General features: G+C 43.5%; 2 protein-coding genes across 3 annotated transcripts in view; one reads left to right on the top strand and one right to left on the bottom strand.

Moving 5' to 3' along the window:
• Positions 1-3,420, bottom strand: part of EAF1 (ELL associated factor 1) — an 80,556-nt gene extending 77,136 nt beyond the window's left edge. The window contains exon 1 of one of the 2 annotated variants that reach the window (XM_085630636.1): positions 3,227-3,420. In XM_085630636.1, coding sequence (XP_085486762.1) covers positions 3,227-3,329 — 103 coding nt within the window. In that variant the 5' untranslated portion in view covers positions 3,330-3,420. The remainder of the gene's footprint in view (positions 1-3,226) is intronic. The other variant, XM_085630634.1, reaches the window with a different exon arrangement.
• Positions 3,421-3,916: 496 nt separating this feature from the next.
• Positions 3,917-24,485, top strand: part of METTL6 (methyltransferase 6, tRNA N3-cytidine) — a 94,843-nt gene continuing 74,274 nt past the window's right edge. The window contains exons 1-2 of the mRNA XM_085630637.1: positions 3,917-4,123; positions 10,435-10,823. Coding sequence (XP_085486763.1) covers positions 10,533-10,823 — 291 coding nt within the window. The 5' untranslated portion in view covers positions 3,917-4,123; positions 10,435-10,532. The remainder of the gene's footprint in view (positions 4,124-10,434; positions 10,824-24,485) is intronic.

Consider the following 24,485-nt stretch of genomic DNA (forward strand, 5'->3'; position numbering starts at 1 on the left):
CTGTCCAGATACGCTTTCTCTTCTGAGTGTATGCGCTCAAGTGCTTTGAGAATACTGAAAATAAGGTTATTAAGCAATTATATTTTTTCTTTGAATTTCTGTTACAGGGACAGGACCACCCCAGATTCAAAAAATCCAGGACCTATGTGTCAGGCAGCTTTGCGCATTTCCCCAGCTTTAGTCAACATTTTATTCAAAGGAATTGGGCAGTTTCTCAGGAGTCCTGGTCCTGGTCTTGATGTTCCGTTATTGAAGAAGGAGCATATTCAGATCCTGCTGTTTGCAGATGATGCAATAATTTTAGCACATACCTGAAAAATCAAGGCTTCATCTTTTGGAAGGCTTTGAGTTATTTTGTAAGGAACGGAAGCTAACAATCGATATGGAAAAAAAAACAAATTTATGATATTTAATCCCAAATCAAAATTGTTGACATTTAGGATCCATGGTAAACCAATTGAGCGATTTAAAAAACGTATGACTACTTAGGCATACGAATGGATGATCATTTACATTGGATAGCTCATCTGGAGAAGTCGAAAACAACTTTGACACAAAACTATGGCGCAATAATACGTCTTGCAAACTCATGCGGAAAGAGACTAATTAAACTAGTCTTGACCTAATTCTAGACAAAAGCATGGTTGGGGTTTTACTAAAGTTCAGGCTCTCCAAAAGTTGGGAAACATATTCTTTTGGTGTTTATTAAACCTGGGTCCTGGTGCCTCGTTAACTGTACATTTGGGGGCCCAGGGACAATTATGCATTTTATGCTGCTGTGCGATATGAACATCTGAATGTTCTTCCTACGTCCTCTATTTCTAAAATGTAATCTGAGATGCTGCAGAGCTGCACTTCAATTATGTTGTAGACCAGGCAGTTGCTTCTTGTATACATGCTGCTTAGAAGGTCACAAGCCCTGCTAGAGTTAGAGGAGAAGGAAGTGGGTGTAAATCATAAAATGACAGCCACCAGTCAGCTTTTGTCACTCCTTGTTCGGCTCCAGAGGCCGTGTCTGACATCCTGGAACATGGCTGGACTCTCGTGGCAAAGCTACTAGCGGCATACTAGTCGACCTAGAGCCCCTTACTGACTAGATAGGGTGCTGAGAAACATCATTGCACATTTTTATTTTCTCCTTCACATTCTAAAAGTTTACATAGGTATTGGGTTCCTGCTTGACACAGATCTCAGGGTCAACCCTCTGGGTTGTCTTCAAGTTGTAATTTGTTGGATAAAATATTTTTTTAACATCTTAGGTATATTTTGCGCAGTCGGATTGTGCTTACGTTCTATTTCTGATGACCAAGATAGTTGTCCGGTTTCTATAAGGTATATATGTTCTCAATAGGTGGTAACTAGTTGAAGCAAACCTAGGCACTTGTACGTAGGCATGTGTTTGCTAGCTGTTTCCCCATTTAAAAGCTAACAACCACTTTACTTAATGTATTTAATTGGTTGTAGTAGTGGTGCAAGAAATCCATTCGCACTTGCACTTTATAATATTAGATATTAAGTAGAATAGCATTTTATGAACTGTGTCTAAGGTGTTTAAGCCAGCATGAATTGTGAACGTTTTATCATGTGTTGTAAACGTCAATGTTGTAATTGTTTTGAAATAATTTGCTGACCTTAAACTTTTGCCTTTGAAATAGCCAGGATATAATCTGGAAAGGAGATAATTATTAAAGAGAGTGAAAAGGCAAATGAAAGTTTGTTGAATATAGCCAACGCGTTAATGGTTGTAGCTAAAGAAGATTGATGGTGCATAGGACTTGTTGACTGAAGGAAATTTGGGGACTGCTTCCCTGTGGGCGGTGGGAACGATGCCACAGCTGTAGAAAAACAAGCATTTGCAATGCAATAGGCCTCGCATTTACACGAGTTCGAGCTGTTGCCATTGTAAATGACAATACCGTTTATTTATGTTTTTGTTTTTAAAACATAAATAAAAGGCATTGTTATTTACAATGCCAATAGCTCAAGCTTGCATAAATGCGAGACCTATTGCATTGCAAATGCTTGTTACCATATGCATGTCTCTCACACTTCCACAAAGACACGTAAAATATTTCCTTCTGTCGGCAGGCCCATTAACCCTGTCACCAGTGTCTAAATGTTATCCAAGTGAGCCCAAGGAAGCGCAGAAGTACAAAGCACAGCTGTGGACGTTAAAGTGAAGCTGGGGATGTGTTGAGCAGTAGGCTAAGTCGTGGTGCACCTGTAGTGGATTATTCCACCACTGTTTTTTTACTTTTTAAGAAACTGAACATTTGACTGATTTCAATAATATGCACGTTATTATTTATATGTATGCAACTGATGTAAGTGCATTTTATCTCGGATTAGTGGAGTACATCGGTTCTCAGTCAAAACAGAAATGGGAACATACATAGACACCTACCATGTTGTATCTGTTTCAATTGGCACCTCTGTCAGTGCTTATCATTAATAATACAGATTAGGCATCCCATGCACTCTGGTCAATAGAGGTGAAAATGAAAGGCGTAGAGATACCAGGGGGAAAAAAATGAAATGTTTACAAAGGAAAACACTTTTTTGGGGGGAAGTGTCCAGGCCACCAATAGCTGTAAACTGGTGCTTTTCACGTTTACATCTCCAAACAGCTTCTAACTTCACTAAAAAGAAAAGATACAAACGAAGTGCACTAAAACTGCTAGGTTGAAAATGTCTGCTCAGTCTTCCAAAATGTTCCAATTGTCAGATTTAAACTTGGAAGACATGAAGCAACAGAGAGATTAGGAGGTGTTCTGTGGAAAGTGGATATCGGTCAGATGTGGGGGCATAACCCATATAAGAATAGTCATTTGCTTTTCAATATCTAGAATTCTGACTGCACAAGAAAGTTTTATTTAGCAACAGATCAAGCACAGAAAGACAGCCCTCATCAATTAGGAAAAACCCTTAGTTACACACAGGCCACGGGTCTTATTAAAAAAGTTGTTCACCTTGGCCTTTCTATACACTCCACTCATTTTCATTCCACTTAGAGCACTAGACTGCACATTATATAGCTTGGGACGTACACTATTTGTATCAACTTTGTCGCAGGATTGCCCCTCACAACTGTGACCCTTGTTTCTTAGCTACTCAAACCTCTTTCCTCCTCCCTGTATTCGCAATATTTATTCACACCTGTGGCCCTCGCTCATGGATGATGACTTGTCTGCACCCTCCACTGTACTCAAGCCATCCGGATACTCACATCGGATGGTGTGGAAGGCCGCCTTCGGCCTTTTCTCGAAGCTTTCGCCCAGCCGCAGTCCGTGCTCCTCCCGGTCCAACACGGGGTTCGGATTCCCGTTCATTGCCTAAAAACAACGATCACCCACAGACTGTAAACAAACCCGGGAGACCAGACAGACGGTAGAGGCGGGGCCTACGGGGGAGGGTCGCAAGGAGGAGGGGTTTGGGCAGGCAGGGGCGGAGCTCGGGTGAGGGGGAAGTGCCGCATCAGGTGGACGTCTGGAGGGGGTGCTGGAGATTAGAAGAGATTTCGTTGCAGTTGGGCTCCGCTGTCGCAGCCATCTTGCTCGTCCCATACCCGCTGCAAAACTGCCTAGTTCATTAAAACATATTCTTGTTTTAACTGTCAATCTTTACTATATTCTTTAATTCATTCACTGTATTATTGACTCATAAAATTAAACGTTAAAGCTCCCACTGTAAGCTTAATTGATTTAAACTATTTTACTTTTCATAAACTCAAAACTAACACACATTACAAACTTCCGTCGTGCGCTGATATCTGAACCTCTGTGATTAATAATGGTTCCCATCTTGAGCATCACTAGTCTATGTTGGGACTTAGTTCCAAAATGGCATCAATGTTTCTCGGTGAAATAGATTTTCCCCGTTATTATTATGCTTCTCGATCATTGCGCATGCGCCGATCATTAAAACGGTGGGTAAATGAAGCACTTGCCTGACTTAAAGTTGGTCGGCTCTAGGTACCTGGAGCTGCAGAGTGTGAGATCTAGTAGCGAAAGTATCTGGTTTATGTCAGTATGATGGTCCCCTATGGTGAGAAAGAAATATATAGTTTCGGACGATAAAAGCGATGATTGGCGAGAAGTGTTACCTTTCGTTTCTATGCGGACAGGTATGAGAATTATCAACATCCGAATTTTACTATGCTAGCAATAGAATTAATTAGAAAGTTGTTAAATGGTGATTTTATAATAACTAAAGTGAACACTCATAACATTTGCAGGTCCCATGGGATGGGGACTGATTAGTTGTGAGATTTATTTTAGTGGTTTTCTTTCTTTTACATTTTTAATCCCATACAAGTTGCAACAGAAAATATTCATCTTAGTCTCAACCTTGAGTAGAATCAACCACCAATCTGTAATCCAATATTGTAGATTAGTTATTACACCAAACCTTAAGCATGACCGCAATTTTTCAGGTGCGTTATGTGTGATTTAGCACAGATTAATTTAATCTACGAGTGGTCCTGCAGCATGATGCCAGTTTTTAACTGTCTTGGGCGATTGTCTGGAGCTCGGAAAGAGCCCTTAATGTGACCGTTAATTTAAGTGGGGTAATGCAGGTAAATTATCAAAGTGACTTTACTTAACCCCTGATGAGTGACAGATTTACAGCTGCACAGTTCAACAATATACCTTCAAAGAAAAATAGGAGAGGACACGTTGAAGAGACGCAGGACAAAAGGGATGTAATGGCTAGGAAGGCAATAGCTTCCTTAGTTAGGCAAATTCGTAGGAAATGCAATTCAGCAGGTTATAAAGTGTGCGATATAACAATTTGAGCAGATTGTTATAGAACATGGGTTGTGAGTCTGTAAATGATTTGTAAAATTTGGGAGAGAATGTTGGGATTACCCTCCTGAGTGGGTCCTGGATGGAAGATCTGTTTAGTTTAAACTCATTCATTCATTACAGTGGTGTAACAATTAGTAGAAGCCTCAAACATAATCCTCCTGTCTGCAGAGGCAGATTCTAACATTTGAAAAATCTTGTGAATGCTCTCTACAGTTGAGAAGCCCCTGCTTTCCTTCAATGAGACTCCCATGGAACCGCTTTTGGCTGCATGACAAAAAACATATTTGGGTCCATCAGTCCACAAACAGCAGGATAGCATAGGCCTGCCATGGTGACCCACAACATTGAACTCAAATGTGTTTCCCTTATGGTACTTCAGATAGGCACCCAAAATGCCTTTGCCTCTGGAAGCTTGGCCCTTTGCACTGTACATGCCACATGTCTTCTGGGCTGTTGTATCCATGTCCTCTGGCGAAACCTACAGTTATCCTGCTAGACCACATGGAAAAAGTTATTCTTCGACTTCACCGGTGACGGTTTGGACACCTACAAACAGATTTTGAAATGCAGCCTGGATTCCAAGGGCACACAGATGGGTCCATGGGCACAGCTGTCATGCTATTTCACTCCAGTTGGTTGGGTTCCATTATCTTCTAAGGGCATTTCCGGCAACCCTCATGTACATGCACTTTGATGGCATACAGCTGTTTGGAGAGCATGCTGACTCCTTCTTGGGACACTTAAAAAAACAGCAGAGTTACAGCTTGCTCTTTGGGCCTAGCCTTCACAACGAGACCGTTTTACCAACAACAGAGCTACTACACAACCCAAGCTTTACTGCAGGACCAACCTTTGCAGGTGCTCCTAACCGTTCCAACAGATGTACAGTTCCTTTTGGGGGCAGAGGTGGATCTAGGAGTAATTTCTCAAATCCTTTCTAACCCCAACCCATAACATCTTGATCATAGGTGGGGGTTAGGGTCTCCCACTTTTATACCAATTGGGAGACAATCACAAATGCTCTGTGGGTCGTCAGGCTAATCCACAAAGGCTGTGCCATAACCATTTCCTCCCCACCCCCGACTGTCCTCTCTCCCACCAAGACATGCACTCTGACAAGTGCCTTCATTTTAGAGGAGGAAATATTTGCCACACTGAATAAAGTGGACATAGAGGAGGTGCTTTTTGAAGAAAGGGGCATTGAGTTTTACTCTCCTTAGATCCTGTTCCCTATGAATGGTGGGGGTCTGAGGCCCATCTTCGATCTTTGCTTCTTGAACCTAATGATTTGACAAGCCAAGTTCACAGTGCTGTCTCTGAGCCAAGTACTGCTGGCCAGTGCTTAATTTGAGCCTGTGGGGGCCACTGGCACGCATTTTTGGGTACCGCCACTTATTTTTCTTGCTCAGAGATTTCACGAGAGCAAAAAAGAAAAAAACGCACAAAGGGGTAAGAAGGAGGAAGTGAAAGACAGAAAACCCATCACAATGGGGAAACCTGCAAGAGTGAGATAAAGGGGAAAGTTGTCTCTGGTAGTGGATTGAAGAGGCCTGAGGTGGATTGAAGAGTATGCCGCCTTAGTATTCAGGGTGCTAACATTTAATAGTGCCAACTGCAGGCTTCTGAGCACAGCATCGAATACTGGCACTCATTCTTTTGCAAACTAACCACTGCTGCCGGCCCTCAGTGCGGGAAATTGGGTGGCATCCATGGACATCTTGGATGCTTATTTATAGACCTCGTATCTACCGGCACAGGTGTTACCTGAGAGTCACAATGAGGTTCCAGCACAATTTGTTCACAGTTATACCATTTCGTCTATCGATCGCACCACAAGTCTTTGCAAAAGCGATAGCAGTTGTGGTGGCCTCACCACGATATTCATACGTCCATATATTCACATACTTGGATGACTGACTGGTGAAAGCAGAGTCCCCAGCGCTGGCTAAAGAGCAGCTTCAATGTTCCATGACTGTCCTTCACAACTGGGGCTTCACAATCAACCCCAAGAAATCTCATCTCGCCTCTACGCCGAGGCTAGAATCTGCAAGCAGATTGTGTCCACCAGAAATATTGTAACAAAGGTAACTTCTTCTTTTTCAACATGGAAATACCTCTGCTCAATACTAGTGAATGCCCAGCTGTGGTAGGCTGTAGGTGCCAATAGGCGGGTCATCTATCAGAGATGGAAAAGTTATGGTGTTTTTCCCTCTCCCCCCCCCCCCCCCCCTTACGAAACTGTATTGTCAAATGATGCATTGAGACAGTGGAATTCTCCTAATGTGAGTGGAAAGAAAATTCAGATATTTAGCTAAAGATAGAAGGATCTGCCTCTCTGTTTGTATAAATAAATCTGTGGTGTTGTAAGGGTATTCAGAGGCTCAATGAAGAATATGAGAGGGGCTAAAGGGAGAACGTTTGTCCTGAAGTAGGCTGGCCCAGAAATATATATATAGTTTGCCAGTAAAGCAGAGAGCGTTGAAGATTGCATTTACTCACCGGAAGCCAATGTAGGGCTTGAAGGATGATCATAAATCGGAGCCTGATTGGGGAGATCTAGAATGAGGTAGGCTGCTGATTTCTGCACAACTTGAAGTCATTAAAGGAGGTAATATGGTGCACCAAAAAAAGTGAATTCCCACTCTCAAGATGTGAGGCGTTTAGGCCCTGAACTACAGTTTTGTGCAAGTTTGAAAGAACTATTAGAAACATTTTGTGTAACATTTGTAGGATAGGAAAGATGTTGCACCCACACAACTAATTTGGGTAGAAAAGGATAGCTTTGTTTAAAACACTGCTCCAGTGTTTTTGTTGACTTTACAGAAGTGGGTGAGTCTTCTAGTTTACCAGGGCACCACAGAGGTGACCAGACCAAGCACTGTTTACCAAATATAAGTACCTCTGTCTTATCACCATTGAGTGTGAGACAATTCAGCCTCATCCACTTGGCAACAGCCTTAATGCATGCCCAAAGGTTTACTCAAGTTTAGGAACATTTTTCCGAAATGGATGCAATAATTTTGATGTCATCTGTGTAAGAAATAATGTTAAACCCACCAAAGTGACTTGTGGAGAGATTAAAATGTTAAATAGAGCCAGGCTTAATGAGGATCCCTGGGGTAAGGTAGACTGAATGAAGTCAGGAATGGACTGAAATGGAAGAAAATTGACCGTCTGATTTCTGTCCTACAGAAATGAATAAAGCCATTCTAGAGCTAGCTTGTAGATGCCAAAGGTGACCAGGTGAGTGACGAGGACAGAGTGAGAGACTGTGTCAAAAGCCACGATGTGGTGCACCCTCCTTGGCCCAGAATGGTTCTACGGTCATCTACCATTACCAATACAGCACTTACAGTGCTGTACGTCGGACGGTCAAGGAACTAGGATCAGCTGAAGACCTTTTGAGAATCCGTACAAGCATGGCCTGCTTCTGTGTGGTCGGGACTGAGGCACTTGTGAATGTAATGTAAAAGATCTTGGTGTGGGCTAGGGTGATGAGATCAACTGCCATGTTTAAGATGTGAGGGGGCAGGTGTCCAGAGGAGAACTTGATTTAGTGGACTGAACTAACATCATGACCTAATTGTTGGTTAAGAGGGCAAATTCAGTCATCGAGGAGCCTCTGGGCGAGGTTTCAATATGCTGAGAAAAGTAAGTAATTGGTATTTGGTTCCGCTTCATTGCTGTGTGAAATACATAAGCTCTTTTTCAGGGTAAACAGGCGTGATTGCTATGAGCTTGATATGCCTTCATATTTCTTCGTTTAAATAAACTCCAAGCAAAACATTTTTTGGACCCTGCTATGCTGAGAACACACCTTGCCAGCAGAGATCAGTAGCAGTACTTGTTTGGACCTTCAACAACTTACCCTAGGGCGGCTTGTTGGCCTTCTTCCCGCTAGATGCTGTACATTGTTATGGCTTCTATCCAGCATGTACCGCCTCCGCAAACAATTTGATGATATTGTGGAAGGTGATTTGGTACCTAACCAATAACAGGAGAAAGCATATGCAATATTCCATTTGGATGTGGTAAGACACCAGAGTCCTTGGTAAGTCTTTTTTAGTTTAGGGTTCCTATGATGCAGACAATGTTGGATGGGTTTCATAGATGTCACCGGTTCACAGTATGGTGTTCGTCGTCTTTGTGACACATTGTTCTTCATAGAAATACCTTCATTTTGCTACTCTTTATTTACTGTTATCTTGTTATTTTGACCTAGCAAAGCCACTTCATTTACACACTGGCAGATCACACCAGTGGGTTGGGTACATCAATGTTTTTTCTAGGGGAATTTTCATAAACTTGTTCAGGTTTCTTTTCCAGTGAGCGTCTCCCAATTAAAAACTGATTTGGGGCTTCTTGTGGCGCTTCTTAGTCCCACATGTATAAGAATTCATCTTACATTAAACACTAACTATTGTCGATATTCTCATGGCTCTTTCTACCAACCTAAATACACCTCTCCCCATTCTTTGGCACCATGGGATTCTACCCACTGCAAACTTCTGCCATAAGCGTGCTTTTGGGCATGCTGTTACCCCCTGGAGCCCCATTCTTCCAGGTCTGAGCTATCACCCAGAGCTAGGTATAACTACCACTCATTCCAGACCAACACAATGGTGCACCTAACACATGTAATAGTTTAGTAAATGTAATGAAGACCATATAGGGGAGACTTATCAACAGGCAACGGTCATGTAGAAAGGGAGATAGTACCATTCTTCACTAGAGCCTCTTACCCAGACCATCTCCCTGGCACCCCACAGAACAGGTAATCCATGCCTGGATTTATTTAGCTCCAATTGGAGTCCTAATTGTGATCTCCCCTCCAAGGAACCTCCTTTTTCAGGTGAGATGTTTTGTTATTGGTGTATGTGTGTTTTCACCCATGCTTCTGGTGTGTCCCCAACATGAATTTAAGGTTTTGGTTGCAGACTCCACCCAATTAATGGTGAATTTACGAAGTAGAGTAAAGGCGATTTCAAGGCGTGTACACTTATCTATCATTAAAGATGTCCAAAATCTGTTCTGACCTTTGTGTACTTGGAATTTAGTTGGGATAAGGAAGTCTGGCTGTTGAGACTTTTTAAACGATTTTCAAAACCATTTCCCTAGTATATTTTGTTACTGTAGTTTTTAGAATCTACTCTTTCACCAAATGCTATCTGTTTTGATAAATCCCCTGCCTGTCCTTCTGCGGGATCCTCCGCCTTTTTTATTTATTATCCAGACAACATTTTGCCCTCTATATCCTCAAGTTCTGCAGCAACTGATTCTATTTATAAAGGATATCATCTTGAAAAAAGGTGTCTAATAAGTTTGTGTAAAGGCTTGGAAAAAGGGTCACATTTTAGAAAAAAGAAAGCGAAAGAAAGAATGGTAGATGAGATATATAATGTAGGAGTGCACAACCACATGTAGGATAGATTGGATGTATGTGTACTTTTTGTATGACTTGGACTCCGGTTTGGACAATGGAAACAATTATTTGTGGTATGCTCTACTGGTTCCTAAGAATTTAGGGAAAAGTAATTCTGATGTCAACTACTAAAATGATTTAATTTCGCACAGTGTGAAGAAGCTTTTGCTTTCCACTACATAAAAGATATTGCTTTTCTTTTAGGTATGACGTGCTCAATCGGGTTCTCCTCACAAATGATCATGCATTTGGTGAGTAAAGTTCATGAGCGGGTATAGAAAATACATCTGATTCCGAATCACATGGATAACTTGGATACCTATAATGTGGGGATGAAGGATGCAGCTGAATCAATCCATTCTCCAGAGGAAGCACCCTTCCAAAGGAAAGCGCACCATGTGCGTGCTCTAACCCCAGAAGAAGCGGGAAAGCTGGACAAAGACTGCAGCACGGTGTCTGATTTCAAACAGATGAAACTGGAGAGAGAGGCTCAGAAGAACTGGGACCTTTTTTACAAGAGAAACAGTGTTAACTTCTTCAAAGATCGGCACTGGACAACGCGAGAGTTTGAGGAACTGAAGGCTTGTAGGACGGTGAGGTTTTTCCAGTTTGTTACCATAAATTATTTGTTATACTTGCAGCAAGCATTGGGAAATCATTGAGTTCTGTAGGTCTTTAAAACCCCCTTGATGGTGACATTGTTGACTTCACTTGTGCCCAACCTGGACACTCTGCTAGAAATTTACTTCCAATTCATTTCACTCTTCTTTTGTCAGTTCCTCTAAAAAATGTAATTGTCTTTTTAAAGTAGAATTATAATAATAATGGCTTTTTACACAGCGGATGCCACAATTCTCGTTTTTCTAGTCACCCAGTTCGATGACACTTGTTTGTTCGATCTTGGATGAATAAAAAGCCTTGATAGGATATCTGAAAGGGCGCTACCATTCCCTGGATATGGATAAAAGGCCATGACAGGGTTACTGGGAATACATTCTGCCTGTGGAGGTGTCTTTCTAGCTTAAATGTTACTATGAGCCATTTCATTACGTCTAGTGATAGGAAAGTCCTTTTATCATTAACGTGAAGAAACCAAAATAATTTCCAAAAATAGAATTTGGTTGAACCTCCCCCAGGCAATTTTTTACTTTTGATCACACTCTCTTTTTAACTTTTGTTTGAAGACCATATCATACACATTTTTTGGATCAGCGAAGTGGAGTATTTTTCTCTCATCGTCATGCTTTTGGTCATTAGGTGTATTATTGTTCCTTTTAGGGAGTTCTTCCAGTGCAGTGCATGAGGTTCATTGCTTTTAGGAACCGCACGGGCTTGCAGAGGCTATTAGTTGAATGCGTACGTCTTCTTTGAAAGAGGACTACTCCCACTAAAACAACGCATTCCACCTGCTAACCGAAGGCTTATTTGAATTATGATTTAAATAAGTATGTCAATGCATTTTACTATTTGTTGAGTATTATTTATCAGGAAAGTTATTTATTTTTGTGCAAAAGAATGTTACCTACAAAAACATATTTTTGTATTGAAAAATATGACCCCACACACAGTTATTGGCCTTTTACATACTTATCTAGTGCAATACAAGCCACCCATATGCCTGGACTGAACCATGCACTTTGCCATCCCTAACTCTTGGGGGCGGGGGACTACACAAGTGATAGGGATCTTTTGAGACCCAGAGGTGCTCTTGTGAGCAAAATGGTATTGGTTGGAAAGGTAGGTGGAGAAGCAGAGTAAGACATTGTCAGTGAATCCCATTTGCGACTCGAGAGTGCTTAGGAGGGTTTTATGGCCCACTGTGTCAAAGGCATTAGAGAGGTCCAGCAAGGGTTCTGTTTATCTGTGGTCAAGCGGGCATTGTCTACTATGTGTAAGGTAGTGGCCTCTCTGCTGCAGCATTGATATGAAACCAGACTGGTAGTTGTGCCGGGGTCAGCTAGCATTGATGTGGTTTTGAAGTTGAACATAGTCTGCTTTTTCAACGATCTCAGTGATGGCCGGGTAGTGGGCGAAGACATCCGGGTCTGGTGTAGGTTTCTTTAAGAGTGGTAGGATCTGGCCTGTCTTGAGAGCTTCTGGGACGGTGCCGTGAGTGAGTGAGGGAGACACTGACAAGGAAGATGAATGCTGTGATTAATATGAACAGGCTTTGCATGTGCTAGATGAAAATGTTATTACTAAGAGGATAGTTGCTTAGAAGAGTATCGATCAGTATGTAAATTTTTACTCACTAGCTTTGTTGTGTAAGTATAGGTACCTCCATTAGGAAATAATAAGAGAGGAATTAATCAATAGGACAAACTGTGTCAAGATCCATGAATACGTGTAAAGAAGCCACCATTGGAAATGGCTTTATAAGTTGGAAAAAGAATGGAAAACACATTTAGATATGTGAAAAAACTAAATCAAGATAAATGTAAAAATATGATGAATATTATATTATTTCTAAAAACAAGAAATTTATTACATCACAGTATCCATATGAGTCAGCGGGATGGGTCCATTATGAGGGGAGAAAGTGAAGTGCTTCGGTTGTAGCAACTATAGCCACATCCTTTAATTGTCCTTTGAAAGTTTGATGTTTTAAATGAAAGAAAATGGGACATTTTCATCTGTTTTCAAAAGTGAATTGAGTATTGTGAAATTTGGGAATAGTGTACATGTGGAAGGCAACCATAGTGTAGGTTAAGTTGGGTAGTCCCTGTGTATGAAGAGAATAGCAGGGTGAACAGTGTCTCTGAGTCATCGTCTGCATTGTAAGATCAAGCTGGAAGGAATAGAGATCGAAATATGGACTGCCTCATGTTTATGGTACACATTGCTAGGTAATGAAACTTAAAAAAGTTTAAAGGATTGGTGGTAAGGAAGACTGTGGTTAACTCAGAAGGTTATTGTGGGACAGAACATCTATTTTTGGGATACTTTGAGGCATATCGCAAGTTCAAGAGATGTATAGCTCATAGTAGAGTTTATGCAGTACAAAAAGGTAAAATGTTACTAGGGTGGAGGCAAACAAAGGAAGTTAAGAATGCTTTTCAATCTGAATCATACTGATCAAGTTTTGGTAACCAATGATGATGGTATTGATTGGGAAAGTATATTTCCTGACTTCTTTAGTGGGAAGGTAGTTTAATTTTTTTTATTATTGTTTTTTTAGTAACGGTACATAACTCAAACATAGACAAGAAACCTCTGCTTGCCCTAGCATTTCTTGATGGGAAGTACACCAGGTAAACATTTCTTTACCAGTGACTCTAGTGCCACCCCATTCACATGTGGCTGGAAGCTTTGTATCTGGTCCCAGAACGTCATTATCTGCGGACAATTCCAAATGAAATGTATGAAAGAGGCCCCAGACCCCACATCTCCCACACAGCAAGTTTATGAGGGTAAATCCAGGACAGTCTCAGAGGGTGAGATCTATTTGATGCAGGAAGTGAAATTGGATTAACTTAAAACAGGCATTCGGTTAGACTCCTTTGACCTGCTTACAAGCCCCCTTGTCCGATCCCCTGTGACAAGTGCTGCATATTAAAGTGTGATCAATCATCAACATCCCCCCTCCCACCACCAATTACAATTGTTTCATAACTAAGAGCTCCGCCGTGCCCTCAGGAAATCTTGGCCACACCCCCCGCACCACATGTGCTATCCGTGCCTGTTGTAGAAACTGTCCAGTTTCCACCTTGAACTATTTTTGACATTGTGCCAGAGAGAGAAATCTGTCTATCGTATTCTCCAGCCCCTCTTCACCACGTCCAAAAGTGTCCAAAGCGGGATTTCTAAAGCAAAGGATGATCTGTTCAGTGCTCCGACTACCAAACTGCAGCATAGCTCACTCATTTGCCATTCTAGGAAGGGCATTTACAGCTGTGCAGTTCTTCCTCTAAAAAACCCCCCAAAACTTGGGGATTGTATATTTCCTACGTGTACCCGCTAACCGGGATTTGTTGTCAGTTCGTGCCTTCCACCAACCAATGCGTGGCATGTTGCAGGTGGGCACTGCTTAGTACAAAAAGATGTCCGGAAACCCCAGACACCCTTTCTTCCGAGGGTTGTTTTAATACTTCTAATTTTACCCTGCTGCATTTGCCTGCCAAACCAGAACATCAAGCGAGACATTCAACCTGCTAAATGTTGCTATAGGAATCTGGCACATAGTATTTTGGAGGATATAAAGACATTGTGGCAAAACTACTATCTTTGCCAGCGAGATGCGACCTAAAATGAACAGCGGGAAGAGTTTTCCAAAACTCCACTGAACCAATGCAAACCTGCTACAACTCTACCCATAATTCGATCATAGTGTGTTACCGGGTCCCTGGATACCCATATCCCCAACTATCAAAATCCACCGGGTCCTATTGCAAGACCAATGCAAGTGGTTGAGACACAGAAGTGAACCCCAGCTGACCCAGGGGGAACAGACTTCACTTAGATGCATTTGTGTGTTGGCCAGACAGTCTCTCAAATCATTACAGTTCTGCCAGCACACACAACACCTACTGGGTGGTGTCCCTCAAATATAGCAACTAATCAGTGTAGCGAAATTGTATGCATCTGGGCCCATACCGGAATCCCCTAACCAGTAAATTGATCCCGCAGCAGGGAGGCAAGGGGCTTGACCGCAGGTGTGAAAAGAATAGTTGAGAGTGGGCATCCCTGCCAAGTACCTAATTTCAGGGTCCATTCATCTGAGACCATGCTGCCTGTCAGTACCCTAGCCCATGTGTCCATATAAAGTAGTTTAACCCTGCTAATACAATTCGGACCAAACCCTAGAGCATCCAGGGCCATCCATAGATAGTCCGCCTAACAGAGTCGAAAGTATTCTCCAAGTCCAGAGCGGCCAGCGCATAATCGTTTCAGAATCTACCAGTGTCCTCATAACATGCACCAACTGTCTAATGTTAAACATTGTACTCCTACCGGGTATGAACCCTGTCTGATTCTCATGCACAAGGGATAGGTGATTCCCAGCGAGCTGTTTGCCACAGTTTTACTCCATAGCTTGATATGTGTTCAACAGGGGGATCGAACAATAGGATGATACCTGGGTGTGGTTCTTACCACCTCACCTTAGAAACTAGGACTATCAAAGCATCGTGGGCGGCAGTCGGCCAACCTTCTGGGTCTCCTCCAGTATCTCCCAACAGTTTCTCCAGCAGGAGCAAGAGCATTTCCTGATAGAAGTCCGCTAGGAGACCATCCAACCCCAGGGTTTTACCTCTGGCCATCCCGACCCAATCTTCCTTCAGCTCAGGCACGTAAGGTGGAGCCTCAAGGGAAAGCCTCTGGCAGTCGCACCCTCCTAGAAAGTCTCTACTTCCTGTTCATCCGTCATAAAATGATTAATTCCCCGTCCTTCTAAGTAATCCTTGCCAAGGTCTTTAATGTGCTCTCTGGACCGCACCATGCTCCCATAACTCAACCATAGGGATAATATGTGAAAGTGAGGTTTCTCTTGGTTTAACAGCCATGCTAGAAGGCGTCCTGACTTGTCTGGCTCCCAAAATATCCTTTGGCGTCTGTAACTGTATTTGTCCAGCTAGGACCAGGTGTCTTCAATCTAACGTTTAGTGTCTAACAGCTGTTGTGAACACTCTGGGTCTGTCACAGCAGGGGCCTCCAAACCAGTTAACTCCGTATCCAAGCCCAACAGGAATTTCTACTTGTGTTCCTGCACCCCAAAGATCTTGGATATGCATTTTCCCTGAAGAGCTACCTTATAGGCCTCCCAATCTTCTCCACTGCTCTGCTGTCTATAGATCTCTGATTTCCCTGGAAGTAATGTCTAGTGAAGTCTTAGGCATGTGAAAGGAAAGCTGCATCTGTAACCTCCACATGGGTATCTGAGGTCTTTACAAAAGTATTGCAATGATGAAGAACAGCGGAGCATGATCTGATAGGAATCTATGTAGATCGAGATATTTGACACCACACTATATCTACATGCTTACTTGGCTCCAAATCTGGCCTACTTTATGAATCATGCACTAAGAAGTGGAAATAATACATCCTTTCTATAGGGTGCCAGTACCTCCAAATATCTAAGAGATTAAATTCTGTAGAGATTCTCGAATGATGAGCCTCCATGCCATGTTTCAATCCAACCATCAGTCCTGTACACAATTAAAGTCTCCTGCCCAAATGAATAGTGCGTCCATGTACTAGGAGGCAGTCTGTATAGGAGCAGGGGAAAATTGTGCCTCATCAGTGTCACAGGTATATGTGTTCACCAAGCATGGGCGCGCCTCCTCTATAGTCCCGTACACCACAACATATCTCCCTTGTAGATCATGTGTTTCCACCTGCACTTCAAATGAGACCCACCGTGCAACCCAAGTCAAGACCCATAAAGTGTAATCAGAATAACCTGCAGCATAACCATGGCCCTGCTATTCCGACTCTAAACTTGAAAAAACAACCCCCCAAACCCCATAAGCCAGGCATCATATCCTAACTCAGCGACTGCCCTTATGTTCCCAGTGACTATTCACATTACCAGTTGGTCCGATACAACTATTCCTAAAGCCCCCAAAACAGAAAAAGAAAAACTGTTTGACTCCATTAACTACGATGTGTATCGTAGACCACGTTTGGTCAACCAGGTGTCCCATCCCTACAAGTGGAGCTCGCCAGTCGATCAGAGAATCCCAGCATTTCTTTCCTGAGGCAGGGTAGATCCCATGCAACAATCTCTCTCATCCAACCAACATTGACTTGGATCACTTGGAACTACTAATCAGCAAGAACAGAGAGAATCTCATTAAACATGTACATAAGGGTGAACATAGGAACAAAAAAGTAATAGTGTGCTTCACATTGACCCCCAAGATTAAACCCCCTAGAGGGGAAGCTAAGGCCCACATAATCCAGTCACCTCGTCAAGTGCTCACACACCTCTCCAGCTCGCCCTGCATGTCTTGGAGACTACTGGAGTAGCCACCTCCCCTGAGGAAGGATCCTCCTCGGGCCCCAAAGTACTGTCCTCATGTAACACCATCTGGGTAAGTCCACTCCATCCACCCCTCTCCCGTCCGAGAGCTCTGCTCGTCATTGGGTCCCCCCCCTGTGGATAGTCCCCCTGCCATCTCTCGTTAGGGCGGGCCACCTCCCCCTCACCCCCCAAGGTGCCAGCTTTGTCCCAAATCTCTAGCCAAGCTCAGACATCCTCCGGGGTATCAAACAAATGCTGCTTTCCCTGCACGACCACCCGCAGGCAGGCCTGAAACTACAACATATACTTAAGATTCATTTCGTGCCGTTTTTGCTTAACTTCCAGATATGGTTTCTGTTGGGTCTGAACGTTCCTGGTGTAGTCTTGTTAGATAACAATAGTGTGGTTCTCAAACTGTCGGTGCTCTGATTCCCTGGCTGCATGAAGAAGGCAATCCCGGTCCCTGTAGATGCGTGGTCGAAGGGCCCTAAGTGCCACTCCAGGCAGCCTAGCTTAAACCATTTCCTGATGTGCGCCCTCGAGCACAAAGAGGTCATGAAGCCCCTGTGGCCGCAGCTCTCGCCATATCCATTCTTCCAAAAAGCAGTCCACAACCTTACCTCCACTTGCTTCGGAAACCCCAAAAAACACATATTATTGCAGCAGAAGCGTCTCTCTGCATCCTCTACCCTGTTTTTCAGTACATGTGCTCTGGCTGTCATCTGAACCATTTGGTCTCTATAAACAGCCACCTCTGATTGCAATTGAACTATGGAGCCGTTTGCATTTGCTCTGCTACTTTGCGTTTGTCTGCTCGAGTAGGTTGACCTCTATGGACACCGTATAATTTTTCCCCTTCAGCACAAAGCAGGAGCCCTGAACGTGCTCCATAATGTCCTAGTGACCTAAATAAATGCATTTGAAATTGACTGGCATCGACTGCCTAATATCAGTGTGATGTTGTCTACAGTAGATGAGGCCAAAGTCTACCACTAGAGACTTATGAAATGCTTATCATTCTAGGTAACTTGCATACAGGATTGTGAGGGTGCCTTTTAATTTTCCTCCTGCAGTGGTATTCCAGTGTATGATGCAAATGAGGATGTTTTATCGGTGATACATGGGCGATATATTTTTATTTGGTGGAAACCCAGGAAGAAAGCAAAGTATTAAGAAGTGTCTTTATAAACTCCTTCTTTGTATTTTTTTATTTAAATAAGTCTGGGTAAGACCGATTTCATATAGCAGAATGAAATACAAAATATCCACTTTATACAACCGGCATAGTTGCATCATTTGCAGTTGTTCATAGTGTACCAGCTAGTATGCCCTAGATCTTTCACTACTTGCGGAGGCAGCCCTGGCTTTGAATTGTAAATTGTATTTAAATAGCACGTAGTATCTGTGACGAGGTATTGAGGTGCTTTGCAGCGAGCAGCATGCTACTCCAAAACCAGAGGTTAGTAGATAAGTATATATTTTTTTACATTTCCTTAGTGCATTTGTTATGTTAGGTTTGTTCTCTTAATTTCTTGTGTGCTGAAAACAATTTAGAGAAGGGTTAGAATGATGGGTAAGTATTTGAAATGGGAAGTTGTATGTTTTTGTAATAAGTGGTCGCGTGTGCCTGTTAGTTGTGTGTCATGGCTAAAAAAGGAGAGGAAAGTTTGAGAAGGATGTTTGATCATAGTAGTCAGAAAGGTTTTGCTACCTTGTTTACTGGTGCAATTATTGACAGCTTGGCGTACATGGTATTCCCGAGGTTTCTTCCCACCTTAGATATTTTTGGTGATGGTCCTACATCATCCTGCCAGGTGCAGAGAGGACAAATGGTTTTCCAGTCACCACAGGTGAGTATTTCGTTTTTTGAGGCATTCAATTTGATGTGGCTCCATGTCATCAGCCCGAAGGCAGTTAAAGATTTTTGATGTTCCATTGTCCTTTGGATTTCCCAATATCAGAAGTATCTGCGTGGTTATCATAAGTGAAGTCAAAACCATTGATCAGATATGGTGATGATTTCTTATGGATGTTGAAAAGCATGGGTGAAATGATTGACCTTTAGTGAGGCCTTTTTTGATGTTGTATGGTTTAGAGGAAGAAGGAGGAGTATGTATACTATTTGTTCTATTTTGTAGGTATGATGTGGTCGAAGCAAGAGCTGTGCCCTCTCTTCCGGCTTCCTCAAGTCTTTGGTTTAGTGTGTCATGATCCACCGTGCCAAAGGCTGCTGAACTGTCCAAGAGAAAAAGAGACGCAATCTGTTCTTGTCTACTGTGCTTTTAAGATCATTCTAAATAGAGATGTGGGCCGGTTCATTGCCTCTTCCTGGATGGAATCCAGTTTGGAAGTCAAAGTATGGAATTATTTTCAATGAATTGTGTCATCTGGATGAAAGCTGCTCTTTCTATAAGTTTGCCCAGGAAAGGTCTGTTTGCAATGGGTTTTAGGTTGTCAGCGTCTTGTTTATTCAGGGTAGGTCTCCTTTTTTTTAATAACAGACTTATGTATATCTTTTTTACGTGTTGTGGGAAAAGTCCTGTTGTTAAGGAGGTGTTGAGGAGTGTTCTTGTTGAGATGGCTGCAGAAGTTGATAGTAGAAGTCTTTTAATATTTGGGACGGACAAGGGTTAGAGGGGCAGAATTCTCGCTTTGACAAGATCCTGATATTCAGTCAATGATAGTTTGAAGGATATAGAGGTTGTGATTGCCTTTTCCTGGAGTGTTTTGTAGGAAATGGGTTCCAGCTATGGTTTGTTGTTGTTTACATAAGAATCCAACATGATTGCTTTAGTTGTGTTATGATTTGCTAGTTTGTTACAACATTTTTGTGAAACAGGGTAGGTAGATTCTGTGTATTTTGGCTTAGGGAATTGTATATAGGAGCTCCCATCCATGAACATCTGTCCGTTCCTCTCTGCCATTACCCTTCAGGGGCGGCTGTGTCAGATCTCCATAATCTTGTAATGCCTTTTGTGGCAAGCAGATAACCCCACAAGGGTTCATTCTCCCCTCTGCCAATCCAGTTTCTCCAGAAGTCCCAGGAGCATCAGCTTAGGTGAGAGGTCCACTGGTTGCCCGATGACCGAGTCTGAGCATTGTCATGCCAGTGTCCCTGAATTTGAATTACAGTGCCAGTCCATATGTAGGAATTTATCTATTTCCCTTAGGCATCTGGTACACTCAGGTGATGGTATTTTGCCGATCCGACAGAGCCGTTCAACTGTAGTAATTTCTCTGCATGATGTGAAGTTGGATTAATGGCCTGACCTTGACCCTGACCTTGCTCCACCTCGCCGCCGCATGTTCTTCAGGTCTCCCAACTGCAGAGCGTTCCCCTGCTGCCCGCCTGTCAGCCGTGTCAGTCTGTGCTCTGACAGTACGCTATTTGCCTTTTGTCCGTTTTAGCTTTTGGTTGCACTGTTGTTAGTCCTACCTGCTGCTGTTAATGTCTGCCCTTTGCGTTAGTGCCTTTTGTTCTTTTTGGCCTTGTTGTATTGTTGTCAATCTTTCTGCCCATGTTACTTTGTATATGATTTCCTAGCTTTTTGTTTATTTTTCATTTTTTTTTTTTTTGTCAAGCTGGTGCTCTCGAGCAGGCGTTTCTCACTGTGTGCTCTTTTCCTGTCACTCGCCCTTTCCTGCCTGTTTTCACTGCTCTCGTATATTTGGGGCCTCCCTCCTCCCAGGACCTACTTAATGGAGGCCGCAGCTTGACCATACCCAAGGCAAACCAGTACGCCCGTCCACGCCTGGAACGCGCACAGAGCCAGGAACCATGGATCTCCCGCCATCCACAGATACTCCACCACGAGCTCCGAGCCCTAGACCCCATTCTCTATGACAACAGCTGCTGCACGTCTCCACGCTCGGACCTTTCACTTCCCGGCACTGCCTCTTCTCCTGCAACACCGGAGCACCGCAGGCATGACTTTCACATCCGCGCCAACCACAACTGTCCCGGAGCTACTCCAATGCCTCTTGCTCAACGCACGATCACTCTGCAAGCTCTCCACCGAGATCTGGGACACCATCACCTCCCTCCTCCCCAATGTCCTCTTTTTCACCGAGAACCGGCTCAACCCTGCATACACTCCGGACATAACAGCAATGACCCCCGACGGCTAGAAGATGGTACACCGGGACTGCACCAACAAACACTGAGGTGGAATCACCATCATTCACAAAGAAACTATCCGCTGCACCACCACCAAAGACGACACCACCTCGTTCATGTAACACGTGCACTTCCAACTCCACACCAATGGCAGAACCACCATCGTAGGCACCCTTGCCTACAGACCTCCAGAACCATGCCTCTGTTTCTGCGATACCATTCCCACCTTCATTGCCTGCTCTCCATCGACTTTAAACACCACATCTTCCTCGGAGACCTTAACTTTCACCTCGACGACCATAATGACATCCACACTGCTAACCTCCTCATCAGCATGAACAACATCGGCCTCACCCAACTCGTCAGCAACCCCACTTACTTCGCCGGACACATGCTGGACCACATCTTTACGGCCAGTGACAGAGTCAAGTTCTGTCATGACACCGAGCTCACCTGGACCAACCACGTCATTATCCACTTCACCATCTGAAGACCTCGGCGGCATCACCACCAAGCCGCCCAGCATCTCACACTGCAGCTGGAGCAGAGTATCAGTGAGCCAATGGACCGACGCCCTCAACACCTCCCACCCTGACACCACAACTAACCTAGAACAGACAGCCAAGAACTTCTCTACCTGGATCACCAACTGCCCCGACAGTCGCCCCGTCAAGCACTCAAGTCAAAGAATCTTTATTCGGTGATTAAAAAACACCATAAAAGCACACTCATATTTACATGTTAAAAAGTCATTAAACATTTCAGGGTTCTTTGTACAGTGAATTAACAAAACTTAAATACAACAATATAGCCATATTTAACACTTAAAAGTTAAAGTAAAAACATTTCAGTCTTCTCCTCTAGTAAGCCTTAAACGAAGTGCTACCTTGATAAAGTTCATAATACTACACAGTGTTTGGGGTTCCTCAGCTTTCTGTAAGAATACAAGTGCCTCCCTAGCGTGGACCAAATTAGCATTTTTTAAAATATTTACAAGGTATCTGCGTCTGGGCATTGAGTAAAAGGGGCAGAGTAGAACAAAATGAAGGGAGTCTTGCGGAGACCTGTTGTCGCAACCGCAGGGCCCCTTCTGTTCTATTGATGTAGCAAACCCCGCTGGTGATGCCAACATAAATGGGAGAAGGTTCAATCTGAAACGGCACATCAGGAACCTATCCTGTGCATTGTACATGAGGAACAAGTATGGCTCCATACCTTCCACGCTCTTCACTAGGTGATGGGCCCTCACTGTCTTTTTACACCCTTCAGCCTCATCTCTGCGTAGGTTTTTCCGCTCTAGAAAAATTCTCCCTACATGCAGTTTATTCTGGGCTACAATAGTTACAGGATGAGTAAAGAGGTTCCCAAAACATAGCTCCTCCAGGGTATTCTTCACATAAAGGAGCCAGGGGATGCGCATACACTTGTCCCTTTTTAGGCAGTCCAATAAGATTTCTCTACTAAGTGTCGCATCAGGATTGTACCAGATTTTTAACCAAGCGATAATAGGCCTCAATTTTATCAAATCTTCTATATATGGTCTCCCTAGCTCCCTATGGGCAATCAAACCAGCAGTACTTTGTGGTACCCTCAAGAGTGATTTCAGATATTTATTTTCTTCACGTTGGATACTAGTGGTATTGACAAAGCCCCATACTTCTGCCCCGTAAATTACCTTGGAGCATGATACTGAGCTGTACAGATTTATCACCTGTTCCGGGGACCATCTTCCTAGCCTCCTGCCATAGCTAGCAATTGCCCCGTTAGATGCAATCATTTTACCACAACGTTCCTCCACCAGGGTATCAAACCGCAGGGCACCATCGAATGTTACACCAAGGTATGGAAACGTTTTGATCTCTTCCACAATGTGGCTCCCTATTTTGTATGTAAATTTAGAGGTGGTTTTTTTCCCCGCCAGGAGCACATAGGATTTACTCAGATTTACAGAAAGGTCCAAGGCACTCATGAACCTAACAAAACCATCAATCAGGATTTGTAGGCTCCTTGGTGTCCGTGCGATCAGTACCGCGTCATCTGCATAAAGCAGAACAGGAATATGACGCGACCCAACCCTTGGGCAATCTGCCTTCAGACCCAACAGAAACTGCTCCAAATTATTAATATAAAGGGAAAACAAAAAGGGAGCAAGAATGCAGCCTTGTCGGACTCCACTCTTACAGGGAAAAGAACTAGTCAGCCCCCCCTCCCTATTAAAGCGGACTTTGGCGGTGGTGTCACTGTGCAGTTCCCTCAATATATTAATTAGACCACTCTCTATCCCCATACTAAGCATCATGCCCCACAATTTTTCCCTATTGACGTGATCAAATGCTGCTGCCAGATCCATGAAACCCATGTAAATGGATTCATCACTAGCCATGGTATACTTGGCAGTCAGCAAATAAAGGTTCAGGCACTGGTCACTAGTGGACCTCCCTGCCCTAAATCCGTATTGAGTGTCCGAGAAGATGTTTTTTTCCTCGGTCCACTCGGACAGTCTATTAAGAATTGCCCTCCCCAAAAGTTTTGCTGACACATCAATCAGGGAGATCGGGCGGTAGCACTTTGGGTCATCCCTGTTGCCCTTTTTGAAAATCGGCACAATTACTGCCGTGGACCAAGACGGGGGCAGGCCACAGATGATAGCAGTATTAATAACCCTTGTCATTAGGGGAGCCCAGAGTTCGATGTTACTCAAAAACAGATCAGGGGGGATTCCATCAGGCCCCGGAGCTTTATTTTTGGTCAGGCCCTCAATCCCTGCAATGATCTCCTTAATGGAGAATTCTACCAGTGGAGCCTCAGTTGGAATGGCCGGTAGGTCTACAGTAGAACCAGGCTCATGATTGTACAGGCCCCTATAGTGGTTGACCCACTGCTCTGGGAGAATATTGGCCCCTATATCCGGGGTATCTTTTTCCTGGAAAGTTGGGTTATTAATTATTTTCCAAAAGCCTGCTAGGTCCTTTCTTTCCCCCGCTTCTCGTAAATCTGCCCATGCTTCCGCCTGCAAGGCAAGTTTCCTCCTCTTAATTTCCTTTTTATAAATTTCTCTGCACACCTTAACTTTGTGGGGGACCCTTGGTTTAGTTTTAAGGCAGCTTTTCAGCTCCCTCAAAGCTTTAGAGCAGTCTTTGTCGAACCATCGGGGATTCCCGTGGTTCTTAAATGGGA

The sequence above is a fragment of the Triturus cristatus genome, chromosome 10, assembly GCF_964204655.1.
Source record: "Triturus cristatus chromosome 10, aTriCri1.1, whole genome shotgun sequence".
NCBI lineage: Eukaryota > Metazoa > Chordata > Amphibia > Caudata > Salamandridae > Triturus > Triturus cristatus.